This window comes from Polypterus senegalus, chromosome 3 (assembly GCF_016835505.1).
Source record: "Polypterus senegalus isolate Bchr_013 chromosome 3, ASM1683550v1, whole genome shotgun sequence".
In the NCBI taxonomy this organism is placed as follows: domain Eukaryota; kingdom Metazoa; phylum Chordata; class Cladistia; order Polypteriformes; family Polypteridae; genus Polypterus; species Polypterus senegalus.
Window position 1 is genome coordinate 213,978,053 of NC_053156.1, and position 17,344 is coordinate 213,995,396.

At 38.0% G+C, this 17,344-nt stretch overlaps 1 protein-coding gene across 1 annotated transcript in view; it reads left to right on the plus strand.

Annotated features, from left to right (window-relative positions):
* serinc1 (serine incorporator 1) overlaps positions 1-16,391 on the plus strand; it is a 60,639-nt gene extending 44,248 nt beyond the window's left edge. The window contains exons 9-10 of the mRNA XM_039748416.1: positions 14,633-14,860; positions 15,299-16,391. Of these exons, the coding sequence (XP_039604350.1) occupies positions 14,633-14,860; positions 15,299-15,437 (367 nt within the window). The 3' untranslated portion in view covers positions 15,438-16,391. The remainder of the gene's footprint in view (positions 1-14,632; positions 14,861-15,298) is intronic.
* Positions 16,392-17,344: the final 953 nt, after the last annotated feature.

Below are 17,344 nucleotides of genomic sequence, written 5' to 3' on the forward strand. Positions count from 1 at the left end.
TTGGAATCAGATATGACTCACTGAAGTCGTGTGATCATTCTTAGTATTTGATCCTCCAACTTGGCCTTAGGAAATACAAGATTTACATTATTTTGGCAACACAACAGTTTGTACCATTCTTCAGAATTATGAAGCCACACTGAGTCTTGACAAAGATACAACTGTCACAGTATGAATGCGCTTAAAGCAAACGGGGAAATGCTTGGCGGCATCCTCTGTGTATGACTTGGTCCAGATAATAAATACAAGCAATCTAGATCTTTACTCCAACATTGTCAAATTGATTAAACTCTCTCTTACACTGCCTTTGAGCAGTGCAGCCTGTGAGAGGGGCTTCTCAAATCTTAACATAATAAAAACAAGCACAGATCTCGTCTGTCACATGCTTGTCTCATGGCCCTAATGCACATCCACCAGTCAAAGAAGACCACAGAGACATTTGACCCCAAACCAGCAGTTGACCAGTGGATGGAGGCTAAGCGGAGGCTTAACCAAGGAGAGGGAGGTGCATCTGCAGCATCATCATCTACCATGCAGGAAGCTGAAGTAGAGGACTGTGAGGTAGACAGCGAGGAGGACAGTGAAGAAGGCTGCACTTATTAAAAACTTACTCTGTATAGAGTGATCAGGTATTTCTGAGTCTTACCTCTTTTTAGGCTGCTTCTATATTTTTTTTTTTTTATTGTTGTTGTATCTGTATTTATTTTTTACACTAATTCTTTACCTTACTGTTAAGTCTGTTATAGAAATTATTTTATTTAAATTTTTCAGTTTCTATGGCAAAACTGTTTATGGTCATGGCAATAAAGCTCTTTGAATTGAATTGCATACCAAACTCCATCTGATGGTACTCACTTGAGTAACTCACTGAAAAAGTTATGTGCACCCCTGTCCATAATAAAATGCAAATTTTATTTTCTTTAATGCTATAATTACAAGCTGTCATATTGTTTAATTTCTTCTGTAATGAAGTTAATGAAAGCTTAATTAAAAGTTTTTTTTTTTAACCATTCGTGTAACAAAAATATATTATTCTCACAAATTGATTCAACTAATTGATATTGGCAGTTAAACACTGTTTAAATTCAAATATATCTGCATTTACAGGTTCTACTTATTTTTAATCATTAATTGTAGTACAGCTTTATTGCTGTTAAAATATAGATTCATACAGTTCCCAGCCCTAGAATACCAGCTAGACATTCTATACTTATAAATATAGATTACCATTTTAATTATACAGTATTTTCTTACCAAAACTTATATTGTATGACACACACACAGAAACAAACAATAAACACAGTACAAACCTTTAAATAAGCCAGAAATATATTAAAGGTTTGTAAAATATTTATCAAGAAGTTACAAGGCTAACATGCTTAAGCTAATAAACCTATTGTTTACTAAACAGCTGATTTCAATTCATTATCTCTCCTTTTTCTAATTGAAAATGCAAATTGCTGTACCTAACACAAGTTTGTTTATCATCCAAGCTCGGACAAGCAATGTTAATTAAAGGAAAAAGTAAAAAGGTTTGATATTAATTAGCAGCTTCTCTTACTGCTTGCCTAATTGCTCAGAACGACTCCTCTGATTCCTTTTTTTTTGTAATGTTCTGGTCTTCTCTCTATCTCACTGGTAAAATCTGTACTTCCTATACCACAAATAAGGGAACACTGCAATTAAATATTTGTAAAGCTTAGAAAAGCAGATACTGCGAAAATGTTTTCTATTGGCCAGTTTACCAAACACCGATCAAGCTTTTTGCAGTGACTGATTGAGATTTGCAGCCTGTTGATAGGAGAATCACTACTGTTTACATCACTACAGTCTGGGAGAAGTTAAACTAACAAAGTAAAGCACTATAGATTAAGGTTATTACATTTGTTTTAAAATTCAGCTGAAAATGCCCATGTACAGTATAAGGTAACAATATGGGGGTAGAGGTCTGCACAATACTGATTTTTCAGTCCTGTTCCTGCCATAGTTTCATCCCACACCTGGCCATTCCTGACAAAACTCCACCACTTTCTACATACTTCATCCCACTCCCGCAAAATGTTCCATTCCACACCCAAACACATTCCTGCTTTTTCTTTTAAAAGGTACTTGATTTGGGCTCACAGCCCAAGTTGATTCTTAAAATGGCAGAATCTACATGGCAAAAAAAAAAACACCCAGATGTGAGTAAATCTGTTTATGATTGTTTTGAACTATTCCTATAATTTCCAAAGAAATAATATATTGATAGATAAATAAATAGAATAAGGATATCAGACACTGTTTCTTCACTTTTTGAGACATAAAATTAATATCTACTATTACTAAATTATTCAGGATATGATTTTAGTCATTACTTAGATTGTGTAAACAAAAAAACAAACCTCTGTATTTTGTCCAATCTATGTACAACGGGTACACATTTTGAACCTAATGATGCAAATGGTTTCTCCAGTGTCTTCAGGCCAATATTAGATATTGAGCATTAGAGAACAGGTAAAACCTGTAGTAGTTACTCAGTCTAATTCTGTTCCTGTTCAATGTTCTGCTGAACCTGTAATTTCTTAATTTTTTTATCATGTTTCACTAAGGTTACACAGCAGACCTTACTTGCATGGCTTTTGGGATGAAATAATCTTATAGCTAGCTCCTGGGATCCTATGTCTACCAGTTTGTTAAAGTTGTTTTTACATTACTTTACTATTATTAACATGTTTCTGGTGAAGTCCTTGCTTTCTCTTAAGGTTGTTGATATAACACCAACCTCAATATTCCAGAGAGATCTAATTACTGTCGTGTTTCTAGGCATCCATTTTTCTTTAAAATGCTAGGGAAAAGCTGTTGCTTTGCAGCTGCAGAAGTTCTGTAAAGTCTTTCAGTTGGACTTTGGAGACTTTCAGAGTATTGAGACTGCAATGAGTAAGTTAATGATTTTATAGGAGCAGAAACCGAGGTATTAAATTGTCTTGTTTTGCTAGACCTGACTGCTGCTTTTGATAGCGTAGACCTTGGCATTCTGTTAAGTTGTCTGGGAGATGTTGGAATCTACAGAACTGTATTAGTTGTTCACTAGATATTTTCCAAGACAAAAGTAATATGTTGCTATTGAGCAGTACAAATACCGGCTTTGTTTTGTTATTACAGGAGTTTTTCAAGGTTTGGTACTTGGCACAGTTTTTATGTTTTGTCTATTTGCTGCCTCTGGGAAAAAGGTCTGTTTTGGCACAGCATGTATTTTCATAGTAATGAAAACAACAATCAGATTCATCATCAGAACTCTCCTAATGACCATATTTTATTAACTCTAATCACTTAATTTGTCTATGTTGTCCACAGCTAGCAATCTAGAGTTGAATAGTAGTAAAATGAAATTTACTCTAATGGGTATTAATCAGATTTAAAAAAAAAAGGGTAGTATTAACTTGTCATATAATTAATGGTCACTTAACCCCTTTTTATCAGTGACACCTAATAGTAGTTTATATTTTGTCTTGTAGAGTCCCATTGTGACCCTGTTTTCCCCTTTAAACTGTCTACACCTTAATAACATGTCTGAAATCCCATACTCTAAGCACTTTGTGGTCAGGTGCTCTATTTTTTATTAATCACCCACCCCGTGCCCATAAACCCCCTTAATATACACTCAGGCAATTAGAGCGAGTGAAATAACAATCAGGAAGGAGAGAGTTACACTTTAAATCAATTATGTATTAACAATAATATGCCCAAATTATTAGGCAAAACAAAGTTAAAGTGACAAAAATGTACCATTACAGCCTAAGCAGCAGTGCATCTTGTGTCCATTGGCTGCTCTCTTGGTTATCCTCAGTCTAGCTTTGACTTTGCTACCACATGGCTTTTCAATGGAATATTGAAACAGGCCACATTTCTACCTCATGGAAAAATTGCAAAAGAAAGAGGTTTGTCATCTTTTCATGGCCAGATAATGAGAGGATAATGAAGTGACCTAACCATATCCTAGACCAGTGTTTCCCAAACTCTGTCCCGGGGACCCCCTGTGGCTGCAGGCTTTTGTTCCAACCAGCCTCTGTTTTTAATTGGACTCCTGGGCTAATTAAGTGATGTTATTTCTCAAGTTCTGTGTTTAGGGAACAATATAGAAATTAGAAAACTAAATTTGCTAAAAAAAATATATATATATATATTAAAATGTACCAAGCATTTATATGGGAATAATGTACTTTTTTCTTTTTAAGAGTATTTTCATCTTGAATTTCATTCTACTTTTCAAAGTGTTCTAATTGTTTAATTAATCCATTATTTACTAATTAGTGGGTCAGACTCTAAAGTAGTTGCAGCCTTTGATTATTCAGTGTGGTGTTTGCCTGAGTGTCTGCTCTGCTCGTTTTAAATTGTCATTATTAAGATACAATGAAGGGGGAAAAATTGCACAGAGAAAGAGCAAAATAGAATGAAATCAACAAAAGAGAGTTAAGCATTTAAATTAAACAGCAATAGTAGAAATATTTCTAAATGTCTTATAAATGTAAAAATGATGCTGCTCTGCTTTTCTAAATGTCGAATAAAAGAAAAATAATCCCAGCTAATTAAATGAGAGGTGTTGTTACTGATTAGGAATCTGGTTGGAACAAAAACCTGCAGCCACAGGGGGTCCCCAGGACCGAGTTTGGGAAACACTGTCCTAGACCAATGGGTGCAAGTAACTCCTTTGGTTTGTCCAATCATGTTTCAGACAAAATCCAATTTCAGTTCTATCTGTCCCTTCCTGGGCCATTCACTAGTGAAAGTGCTCTGGTGTATGAAGGTTTGGGTTGGCTCCACACTCCCTAGTTGCTTCTGGGGACCTTTTCAACCCATAATAATAATGACCTATAATAGTCATAGACCATGATGAGCCAGGGAAATGACGACACATACAGTACATTCAGCAGGGGGTTGGTGCATAAGTGTTGGTGTTTTTATTGAAAGCAAACAGAAAAGTGTTAAAACAGTGCAGTGCATAACAATCTACCAAACAAGTAAGTAAAATTATAAAATTAGTGAACATGGAGGTTGGAAAATTTAATAAATAATACAATTAAAACCAAGGGCAATCATTGTCTTTTAAAGACTAGAAGCTTTGGGTCATTGTTCTAAAATCCGACCTCTATGGGGATTACCTTTTTGGATTTCTCAGCATGAGGAAACATCCACCAACAGGTACAGGCAACCCTTAATCCAGCTGGGGTCCCTGTTGATTGTCCATTTACAGGCTGCCACACAGAGCTTTACTCCTTGCTCCCTCCACACTGCAGTCCGTCTGGGTTTCATGGGAGCCTCCCAGAGCATCTGGTCACTCCTGCTCCATTAATGCTGAGCAGGAGCAGCCCCTCTGACTCTCAAGCACGGGCCAAGAGCTTAAAGCACTTTGAGCTGCATAATTTGTATGAAAATGTGCTATAAAAAATAAATGTTGTTGTTGTTCCCTTGGAGTCACTTTCCTGTCCACCTGCTTCTCCTCACGATTGCACCGGCCTCTGTCCATTCCTGCCCTTCTCTCTGTTCTCGTTAACCTCCATTCCTCATAATAATTTTTTAATGCGGCCTGAGATACACTGCCTCCAACAAGTTGTGAATGAGGTACCTGACTGATTTGTTTGCATTTGCACACGAGTATGTGATCAGCCACCAACCCAATCAACTTGGGAGTGACATGGGCATGTGCACAGCTGCACCCAATCGCAGAGTGAACATCCCGGGACACATTTATTTAAAAACTGCCATTTACAATGGATCTCTTATCATATCAGATAACGTGTTTCCCCAAAAATAAGACCTAGTGTGAAAATAAGCCCTAGCATGATTTTCAGGCTGTTCTGTAATATAAGCCCTACCTCAAAATTAAGCCCTAGTCAAGATCGTCAACTAAAAAGCAAGGCGCCTAAGGCCAGGTTTATACTTCACGCAATGCAATGCGTCTGCCCGAAACATCCATTAAATTCCGAGGACACCTTGCCACAATATCTGTGAAAAGGATGTATAATAATTACATCCATCAATTCTGGGATGAGCCAATTCCAGCAGCATCAGCACAAGACAGAAACAAAATCTCTGGACAGGGCATCTGCTCATCACAAGGTGAACACAAGCACACACATACACTGGCATTCTTGTAGTTTCACCAAATCCCCAAACCTTCATGTCTTTGAATGGAAAACTGAGCACACTGTGGAAACCCACCAGGCAAACATGCAAACTCCTGGCAGGGATCACAAGGGACGTGACTCCCTGCGAGAAAGCAGTTTAATTATTTAAACAAAGTTAACGATTTATCTGTAAAATATAACATACATATTTTTAATGCATTTCATCATGAAAGTGATATCAAGTATCCATCCATTATCCAACCCGCTATATCCTAACTTACAGGGTCAAGGGGGTTAGCCAATACAGAGCGCAAGGCAGGAAATGAACCCTGGGCAGGGTGCCAGCCCACTGCAGGGCACACATACACACACACACACACGCACACACACTAGGGACAATTTAGGATCGCCAATCCACCTAACCTGCATGTCTTTGGACTCTGGGAAGAAACCGGAGCACCCAGAGGAAACCCACGTAGACACGGTGAGAACATGCAAACTCCATGCAGGGAGGACCCGGTAAGCGAACCTGGGTCTAATAACTGCGAGGCAGCCCCGCTACCACTGCGCCACTGTGCTGCCCGAGATCAAGTATAAATCTAAGAATTCTAAATGTGCAGAGAGCTGGAGTATTATAAAATTGAATGTGTTTTGTGTGGCGATATTGCTTGCTGCTGCTGTCAGGTCAGGAGAAAGCCCCAGAATCACGTAGTAATTTACCAACTGGTTTGGTTTTAAGATGATGTTTATGACAGTCTACTTTAATGATAAAGTAAACTACGAGGTTAAAGAGGACATTTCGAGTTTAAAGCTGAAATTTCCACTTTAATCACAAAATAGACATTTTCATTATGTCCTTATTATTTTTTCTCTATGGCTCAAATACACTGCTGTACATTCTGATGGTATTGTAAAGATGCAAAAAAAAAAAAAGCACAGAAGATGATATGTGAGACTTTTAAAATGTATCTTATCATTACTTTGGGGAATATGCAATGTTTGAATATCAAAGCACCACAAATGCATTTGTATGTCGACATTTTGCTTCACCACATCAAACCATTCCTCAAACATCGGAGCATGCATATCAATCCTGGAGGATCCTAAAAGCGGCTGGAGTAGCAAGGAATTCAGGCTGAAATTCAGGGTTTGAGTGTGCAGAGTTATGACGATATTCCAGAAGAAGATAACATGACTGTATTTGGATAAATGTGTATTGTTGTACATGAATAAATATAAGATTTTCCCTGAAAATAAGCCCTAGTGCAGCTTTTGGAGCAAAAATTAATATAAGACCCTGTCTTATTTTCGGGGAAACATGGTACAACCCATCCCCCAGTCGATTTGTTCAGTTGTAGCTTGTCCCTTCCAGCTATGCAGTTTATGGCCTTCCTAGGGTAGATGAACTTCTAGAATGTCCTGCACAAAATCACCCTTGCCAAACTGATTTGAGGCATGTAGCAACCCCTAAAATAAATACACTTCCAAAGCAGCACTTGGAAGCAAACCCAGTTTCTTTGTTTAGTTGCACCCTGTTCCTGCAAGCTAGTCACTTTATGGCTTTCCTGAGGGGGGTGACCTTTAGGCTGATGTAAGTTCAAACACAGTCACTCTGCCACATTCTGGATTAGTCCTAAAGACTCGTTCTTATTAATGAAGGAAAACGTGTTCTGAAACACTATCGATAATATTGCATTTGGTTTGCTTAGCTTGCAAATAAAGACATAAAAAATATTCACCAACTTGTACGCTAAATATCACTCATTTTACACTCCACTTTTGTCATATTGTAAAATGGGCTAAAAGGATGTCTATCTTTAAGGGTGACTCTGCCATAGATGCTTTGGAGTGTAAAGGTACAATCTGTCTTGAAGGAAGCGATACTAAAATTGTTTTTAAAATGAATTATCATGAGTTTTTGAAGAATCTTTGAAATTAAGGTAAAAAAGAAGCCAAGGTAGTTAGATATAAGCCATTTAACAGAAGAATCAGAAATAGATTTCATAAAGGTTTATTTCCACAAATTATCTTGGACTTTATAAAACCTTCTGTGTCAAAGTAAATGCCATTTGGAAGGTAAAGGGCATTGGCTATATGTGACTTTTCTTTCTTTCTTGTGGAATCAGGTAGGAATGTTCAATTTCTGGGAGACTGTTCATCCCTACTTATATTTTGGCTACTTTGGTTTAAAGCCATGCTGACTAAGAGAACGGAGTATACATTGAAATACTTTTTAATGGAAATAGAACATGTGTACATAGTAATTTCATAACTAGTTGTTAGGATAGTTTGTGTGTTCTTGTTATAATATACTTGAACCATATACATATACTTTGCTGTGACTTTGAAATTAAGTACTGGGGAAAAGTGAGAAGAGATAAGATGGGAGATTGAGTGTTGTTCTTTCACCCCCCAGTAAAGAAAGTGAGACATTTTTCTTAGATCTCATCTACAGCTGTGGAATCAGAAGCAGTTTTTGAATTACTGGAATTGTTAAATTGTAATATAATCTGTTCAGATTTCCAATTTGTCTTCTACTAATTTGATTAAGCTGTTTTTCTTCTAGCTTTTTGATAAAAAGTACAGCCTTTTTAATTTTGTTGGTTTTCTCTTTTGTTTAATGTTCAATGTTTGTAACTTCTTTAATAAATAACAAAAATTCCACAACTGTATCACTACAGCCTGTAAACCCAAACTTTAACAGGTTAGGATAGCAAAAGGTAGCCTGGTGATTTTCTTTGGCAGTGATGAAATGCCTTGTATCTAGTATGTTGTGTGCTTTCAGACAACTTAGTAAATCTATTAATCTAATAACAAATAGAGAAGTTGGAGTTATAGTCAGTGATACCATAAATTGAGTTGGAGTCAAAGGTTTTGTATACCAACTCCACAACCCTGTTCTCACCAATTGTGGCACTTGTAGCTGGAAAATAATTTTGTGACCACTATTCATTAATTGAAAAGGTTGGGGTCAGATATAACCAAATAGTTAAATTGCAAGATCATATCGCACAATTGCAAGATCACTTCATTTTACCATCTTAGAAGTGTAGCAAAACTTAGACCACTTCTGTCTAAGCAGGAGAAACTGGTCCATGCCTTAATATTATCTCACCTTGATTACTGCATCTCTCATTGTTTTCAATTCTTCCTCTAAACTCCAGAGGTTTAAATATATCCAAAATAGAGCTGTGCATATACTAATGAACTTCTTCTTTCGGCTGCTCCCATTAGGGGTTGCCACAGCGGATCATCTTCTTCCATATCTTTCTGTCCTCTGCATCTTGTTCTGTTGCACCCATCACCTGCAAGTGCTCTCTCACCACATCCATAAATCTTCTCTTAGGCCATCCTCTTTTTCTCTTTCCTGGCAGCTCTATCCTTAGCATCCTTCTCCCAATATACTCAGCATCTCTCCTCTGCACATGTCCAAACCAACGCAATCTCGCCTCTCTGACTTTGTCTCCCAACCGTCCAACTTGAGCTGACCCTCTAATGCCCTCATTTCTAATCCTATCCATCCTCATCACACCTAGTGCAAATCTTAGCATCTTTAACACTGCTACCTCCAGCTCTGTCTCCTGCTTTCTGGTCAGTGCCACTGTCTCCAACCCATATAACATAGCTGGTCTTGCTACCGTCCTGTAGACCTTCCCTTTCACTCTTGCTGATACTCATCTGTCACAAATTACTCCTGACACTCCTCTTCACCCATTCCACCCTGCCTGCACTCATTTACACCTCTCTTCCACAATCCCAATTACTCTGTACTGTTGATTCCAAGTATTTAAACTCATCCACCTTCGTCAACTCTTCTTCTTGCATCCTCACCATTCCACTGGCCATCCCCTCATTTACACACATGTATTCTGTCTTGTTCCTACTGACCTTCATTCCTCTCCTCTCTAAAGCATATCTCCACCTCTCCAGGGTCTCCTTAACCTGCTCCCTACTACCGCTACAGACCACAATGTCATCAGCAAACATCATAGTCCACAGGGACTCCTGTATAATCTCGTCTGTCAACCTGTCCATCACCATTGCAAATAAGAAAGGGCTCAGAGCCGATTCCTGATGTAATCCCACCTGCACCTTGAATGCATCTGTCACTCATACTGCAGATCTCACCACAGTCACACTTCCCTCGTACATATCCTGTACAACTCTGACACTCCTGACTTTCTCATACAATACCACAACTCCTCTTTCTCCAGGTCCACAATGACGCAATGCAACTCCTTCTGCTCTTCTCTTCTCCATCAACACTCAGAGCAAACATCACGATACCTGTGGTGCTCTTTATTGGCATGAAACCACCTCACTTCTTAACCTAGCTTCCACTACTCTTTCCCATAACTTCATGCTGTGGCTCATCATCCCCCTTATTCTTAAATATTGGCACCATTACACTTCTTCTCCACTCTTCAGGCATCCTTTCACTTTCCAAGATTCCATTAAACAATCTGGTTAAAAACTCCACTGCCATATCTCCTAAACACCTTCATGCTTCCATAGGTATGTCATCTGGACCAACGGCCTTTCCATTTTTCATCATCTTCATAGCTGTCCTTACTTCCTCCTTGCTAATCCATTGCACTTCCTGATTCACTATCTCCACATCATCCAACCACTTCTCTCTCTCGTTCTCTTCATTCATCAGCCCCTCAAAGTACTCTTTCCATCTGCTCAACACACTCTCCTTGCTTGTGAGTACGTTTACATCTTTATCCCTTATTACCCTAACCTGCTGCACATCTTTCCCAGCTCGGTCCCTCTGTCTAGCCAGTCGGTACAGGTCCTTTTCTCCCTCCTTAGTGCCCAGCTTCTCATACAACTCCTCATATGCCCTTTTTTTAGCCTTCGCTACCTCTCTCTTCACCTTGTGTTTTATCTCCTTGTACTCTTGTCTACTTTCTGCATCTCTCTGATTATCATACTTCTTCTTTGCCATCCTTTTACTCTGCATACTCTCCTGTACTTCCCCATTCCACCACCAGGTTTCCTTTTTCTCCTTCCTCTGTCCAGATGTCACGCCAAGCACCCTTCTTGCTGTCACCCTTACTACTTCTGCTGTAGTTTTCCAACTGTCTTGTAACTCTTCACTACCACCCAGTGCCTGTCTCACCTTCTCCCTAAACTCAACCTTGCAGTCTTCCTTTTTTAATTTCCACCATTTGATCCTTGGCTCTGCCCTCACTCTCTTCCTGTTCTTGATCTCCAGTGACATCCTACACACCACCATCCTATGCTGCTTAGCTACACTTTCCCTTGCCACCACTTTGCAGTCTTCAATCTACTTCAGATTGACTTTTCTGCATAGGATGTAATCTACCTGTGTGCATCTTTCTCCGCTCTTGTATGTAACCCTATGTTGCTCCCTCTTCTTAAAATACATATTAATCACAGCCATGTCCATCCTTTTGGCAAAATCCACTATCCTCTGACCTTCTTCATTCCTCTCCTTGACACCATACCTACCCATCAACTCCTTGTCTCCTTTGTTCCCTTCACCAACATGTCCATTGAAATCCGCTCCAATCACCACTTTCTGTCTCTTCAGTACACTGTTCATCACTTCATCCAAATCACTCCAAAAATCTTCTTTCTCATCCATTGTACCCCCAACTTGCGGGGCATATGCACTAACAACATTCATCATCACACCTCCAATTTCCAGCTTCATAATCATTACTCTGTCTGACACTCTTTTCACCTCCAAAAAACTTGACATACTGTTCCTTCAGAATAATCCCTACCCCATTTCTCCTCCTATTCACACCATGATAGAACAATTTTAATTCACCTCCAATCCACCTGGCCTTATTCCCCTTCCTTTTAGTCTCTTGCACGCACAATATATCAACCTTCCTTCTCTCCATCACATCTGCTAACTCTCTCCCCTTACCAGTCATACTGCCAACATTCAAAGTTCCTATCCTCAGTCCCACTCTCTTTACCTTCCTCCTCTCCTCCTGCCTCCGGACACATGTCCCCCCTCTTCTTCTCCTTCTTCTTCTTCTTTTTCGGCCAACAATAGCCCAGTTTCCACCAGCACGCTGTTGGCTAACAGTACTGGTGGCGGTCGTTGTTAACCCGGGGCTCAACCGATGTGGTATGGAAATTTGTATTGTCCACATATTGATTTGGCAAAATTTTTACACTGGATGCCCTTCCTGAATTACCCTCCCCATTTATTCCAGGCTTGGGACCGGCACGAAGAAACACACTGGTTTGTACATCGTGGCTGGGTTGCATATATTAATGAAAACAGAAAAATATTCTCAAATTAATCCAGTTTTGTCATCTGTATAACAATTACTTGTTAAGAAGATGTGATTCAATATTCTAGTTATTATATATAAATGAATTAATACTGTTCCTCCTATTTAAATTCAGAAATTGCTTACTTAATGCATATACAGTGCATCCGGAAAGTATTCACAGCGCATCACTTTTTCCACATTTTGTTATGTTACAGCCTTATTCCAAAATTGATTAAATTCATTTTTTTCCTCAGAATTCTACACGCAACACCCCATAATGACAATGTGAACAAAGTTTACTTGAGATTTTTGCAAATTTATTAAAAATAAAAAAATTGAGAAATCGCATGTTACATAAGTATTCACAGCCTTTGCCATGAAGCTACAAATTGAGCTCAGGTGCATCCTGTTTCCCCTGATCATCCTTAAGATGTTTCTGCAGCTTAATTGGAGTCCACCTGTGGTAAATTCAGTTGATTAGACATGATCTGGAAAGGCACACGCCTGTCTATATAAGGTCCCACAGTTGACAGTTCACGTCAAAGCACAAACCAAGCATGAAGTCAAAGGAATTGTCTGTAGACCTCCAAGACAGGATTGTCTCATGGCAAAAATCTGGGGAAGGCTACAGAAACATTTCTGCTGCTTTGAAGGTCCCAATGAGCATAGTGGCCTCCATCATCCGTAAGTGGAAGAAGTTCGAAAGCCCCAGGACTCTTCCTAGAACTGGCCGGCCATCTAAACTGAGCGAACGGGGGAGAAGGGCCTTAGTCAGGGAGGTGACCAAGAACCCGATGGTCAGTCTGTCAGTGCTCCAGAGGTCCTCTGTGGAGAGAGAAGAACCTTCCAGAAGGACAACCATCTCTGCAGTAATCCACCAATCAGGCCTGTATGGTAGAGTGGCCAGACAGGAGCCACTCCTTAGTAAAAGGCACATGGCAGCCCGTCTGGAGTTTGCCAAAAGGCACCTGAAGGACTCTCAGATGATGAGAAAGAATATTCTCTGGTCTGATGAGACAAAGATTGAACTGTTTGGTGTGAATGCCAGGCGTCACGTTTGGAGGAAACCAGGCACCGCTCATCACCAGGCCAATACCATCCCTACAGTGAAGCATGGTGGTGGCAGCATTATGCTGTGGGGATGTTTTTCAGCGGCAGGATCTGGGAGACTAGTCAAGATAAAGGGAAAGATGACTGCAGCAATGTACAGAGACATCCTGGATGAAAACCTGCTCCAGAACGCTCTTGACCTCAGACTGGGGCAACGGTTCATCTTTCAGCAGGACAACGACCCTAAGCACACAGCCAAGATACCAAAGGAGTGGCTTCAGGACAACTCTGTGAATGTCCTTGAGTGGCCCAGCCAGAGCCCAGACTTGAATCCGATTGAACATCTCTGGAGAGATCTTAAAATGGCTGTGCACTGACGCTTCCCATCCAACCTGATGGAGCTTGAGAGGTGCTGCAAAGAGGAATGGGTGAAACTGGCCAAGGATAGGTGTGCCAAGCTTGTGGCATCATATTCAAAAACACTTGAGGCTGTAATTGCTGCTAAAGGTGCATCGACAAAGTATTGAGCAAAGGCTGTGAATACTTATGTACAAGTGATTTCTCAGTTTTTTTATTTTTAATAAATTTGCAAAAATCTCAAGTAAACTTTTTTCACATTGTCATTATGAGGTGTTGTGTGTGGAATTCTGAGGAAAAAAATGAATTTAATCAATTTTGGAATAAGGCTGTAACATAAAAAAAATTTGGAAAAAGTGATGCGCTGTGAATACTTTCTGGATGCACTGTACATGTCTACTGTTTTCCCTAGGTTAGGTATTCTATTTTTTTGGTTGTCCTGCAGGCAAGATTGTGCACCATAGGTGATCATTTTGGTCTGTTGGTTATGAACTTTGAAATGACTTTCCAAAAGCTGTCAAACTTTATCTGAATGCTTTTGTTAAACTTTCAGTGATTTATCTTTATTCTTTGGATTTTATTACTTTAGTTGTAATGTTGGTGTTAGAAAGTTAATTATAATGTTACTGTTTCAAGTTTTTACTTTTGTGAAGTCACTGATTTTAACTATATAACTAAAATGTATTATTAATGATGATAATAATAAGAATTGTTATTATTATTGTTATTATCTTTATTCATAACTACATGTCTTTGTTATAAGTACAGGTCAACAAGTATACCTATATGAAGCTATATTGTTCTGCGACAAGGGACATTCACAAAAGGTGTTGTGTTTTTCTTTTTTTCTTACAGCTTCAGAAATTCAACCAACAGCCAAGTAAACAAGTTGACTCTTACAAGTGACGAATCTACATTGATAGAGGAAAGTGCCAGTCATAATGACAACTTTGAAGAAGGAGACAATGTACACCGTGCAGTAGACAATGAAAAGGATGGAGTTACTTACAGCTACTCATTTTTCCATTTCATGCTTTTCTTGGCTTCTCTGTACATTATGATGACTCTTACTAACTGGTATAGGTGAGGAAACATCTTTGATTATACAAGTAGAGACATTATAATTATATCTGTGAGTCAGCAATGCTAATTTAATCAGCTAGGTTTATATCCGGGTTTAATTAAAGTGGGACATTTGGACATTCCCTCCATGTCTGCATGAGTTCTTCTGCTACAGCCTGAAGAAAATAATGTGTTAGGTTGACTACAGACTTTTGATCCCATGCTGCAGGCTCCAGCAGTCCTCATTTGAAGTAACTGAGTTCAGTGGATAGATGGATGAGTAGTTAAAGTAAACGTAAGGTGTCTTGTTTGAGATTAATTTATTCTTTCAGATTATTTGATCAAAGTAGTTACGATGGTGGGGAGTGAAAAATCCAGAAAGAATTCATAGTAGAGTACCTTGTTAAATTCAAGAAATTTCATGGTCATGTATTAACCATTTATTTGTTTATTTAACAGCCCTGATTCTTCATTTAAAACAATGACCAGTATGTGGCCATCTGTCTGGGTCAAGATCTCTTCGTCCTGGATCTGCATTGCTCTTTATGTTTGGACATTGGTTGCACCATTAGTCCTCACAAACAGGGATTTTGACTAGCTTATTTTGCAGCTATGTACTGAAGAGTTATGAGTTTTGTGCTTGTGAATATAAACAGTATTTAAATATAATCACATTTGTAAAATAATAATGGAATATGGATATTCTTCACATTAATCTAATTGCATGTAAGAAAGTACTAAGTAGTTTGCATATGAGGCGTATACTTTGGCTGCAATTAGTAAAAAGACAAATGAAATCAGAGTACTGAGTGAAAGATTCTCATAAGCTCTGCATAATGTTGAATTGACGATTACCATGAGTATAACATATGAGCAAAAATATTAAACTTATTGAAAGGCTAATGAGGAATCCGCTAGTGTGATTGTGATGTGTCCTTTCCATTTTTCAATGCTGTTTGATTTTTTTTTATTATTATCACTATTATTTTAAAAAATTTAACATTCAAGGGTAACATTTGCATTTCTGAATATTATAATAATGTCTTTTCATTTTATCAGTTTTAGTGTAATCACTAGAAAGACGTAAATTGTGTTATTCGCAGAAGTCTGGAATTATTAGTAAGCTTTATATTTAAACTGTATACATGTATACCGTTAACCTCATTACTTAGTAGCTTCTTTTCATTTGCTGATTGTCATGTGCTAGAAATATCCTTTACATCATACAATATACACTGATGTATTGTGGTTTATTAAATAATTTGACACAATTCTTTTCCTTTTATTAATGTCTATGTAATGGATATATAGTTGGTAAGAAAGGAATATGTTGCAACATTAGTGTTTCTTACAATATATTGGTTATTTTTGCACTGGTTGTATGTTTATTTTATATGGTGACCTAATAAGAACACCTTTACATTCACTGATTTATGTTTCTGTAATGAGCAGATCTTAGTCTGCTTATAGATTAGTGGCATGGTTCAATGCTAAACATTTTGCACTTTAAAAATATGTTTTGCTTCATATTTTTATGTTTTCTTTGTAAATGTTTCATTTCATAGTGCAATTAAATTCATTTAATGTTGGCTTCATACTGTGTGCTATTTATTTGGACCTGCAATCTGACTTTTTTGAAAATGTAAATCATAATGTAAAAAACAATGTAAATTACATTTTTAATAGTACACTTGGATCCGTATGTTTCATAATGCTGCCAGGATAAGCTCTGCCTTTCCCAAAACTCCGTATTGAGAATCTATGCATGCATATCCATAGTTTCTTTAATTTATTTATAGATACTGATTTATCTTTGTCATCTGTTCTTAATTCTAGGGCTTGTTTTGAACAAAATCAGAGAAAACACTATAAATTTACTCTCTCTGTGTGTAAATGTATTTATATTTATAGATTAGTATACACAGATGTACCAATGTACAGGTTTTACACTTGTGTAGGAGCACAACAGGTAAGATTTTGATATTTTTAAAAACAAAACGAATCTGATAATTCTTCGTAGTATTTAAATAGTGCAAGTTTTAAAATGTATTGAATACGAGTGTGTTTTGTGGATTTTCATAAGTAATGCTCCATAGTGAGATTTCAGCATACACCTATGTAAATGTCAGTAACAAGTTGTACCATGCATGTTAGCGCTATGATTCACAGAAAGATTGGCAGTAGAAAGTGGGGCCTGTTTTGGATTTTGAGTCAAAGTGGGGCTGTATGGTAGATAGTGGTATGCCAGTGGTGAGAGTTGTAGATTTCTGTGGATCTGAGAAGTGTTTTTTCAGAGCAGAACTCCAAATACATACCTCAGTTATTAAGAAACATTCAGAAAAGCTTATGTACTATACTGGTTCAATCAGCTTGAATATGTTATATGTTACTTTTCATAAAATGAAAGACATAATTGGGGGGAAAAAATATGTGTTTAAGATAATTGTCTTTAAAAATGCCTTTTAAGATAATTCTAATAGTTGGATTTGGCCTTAATGGTTACAT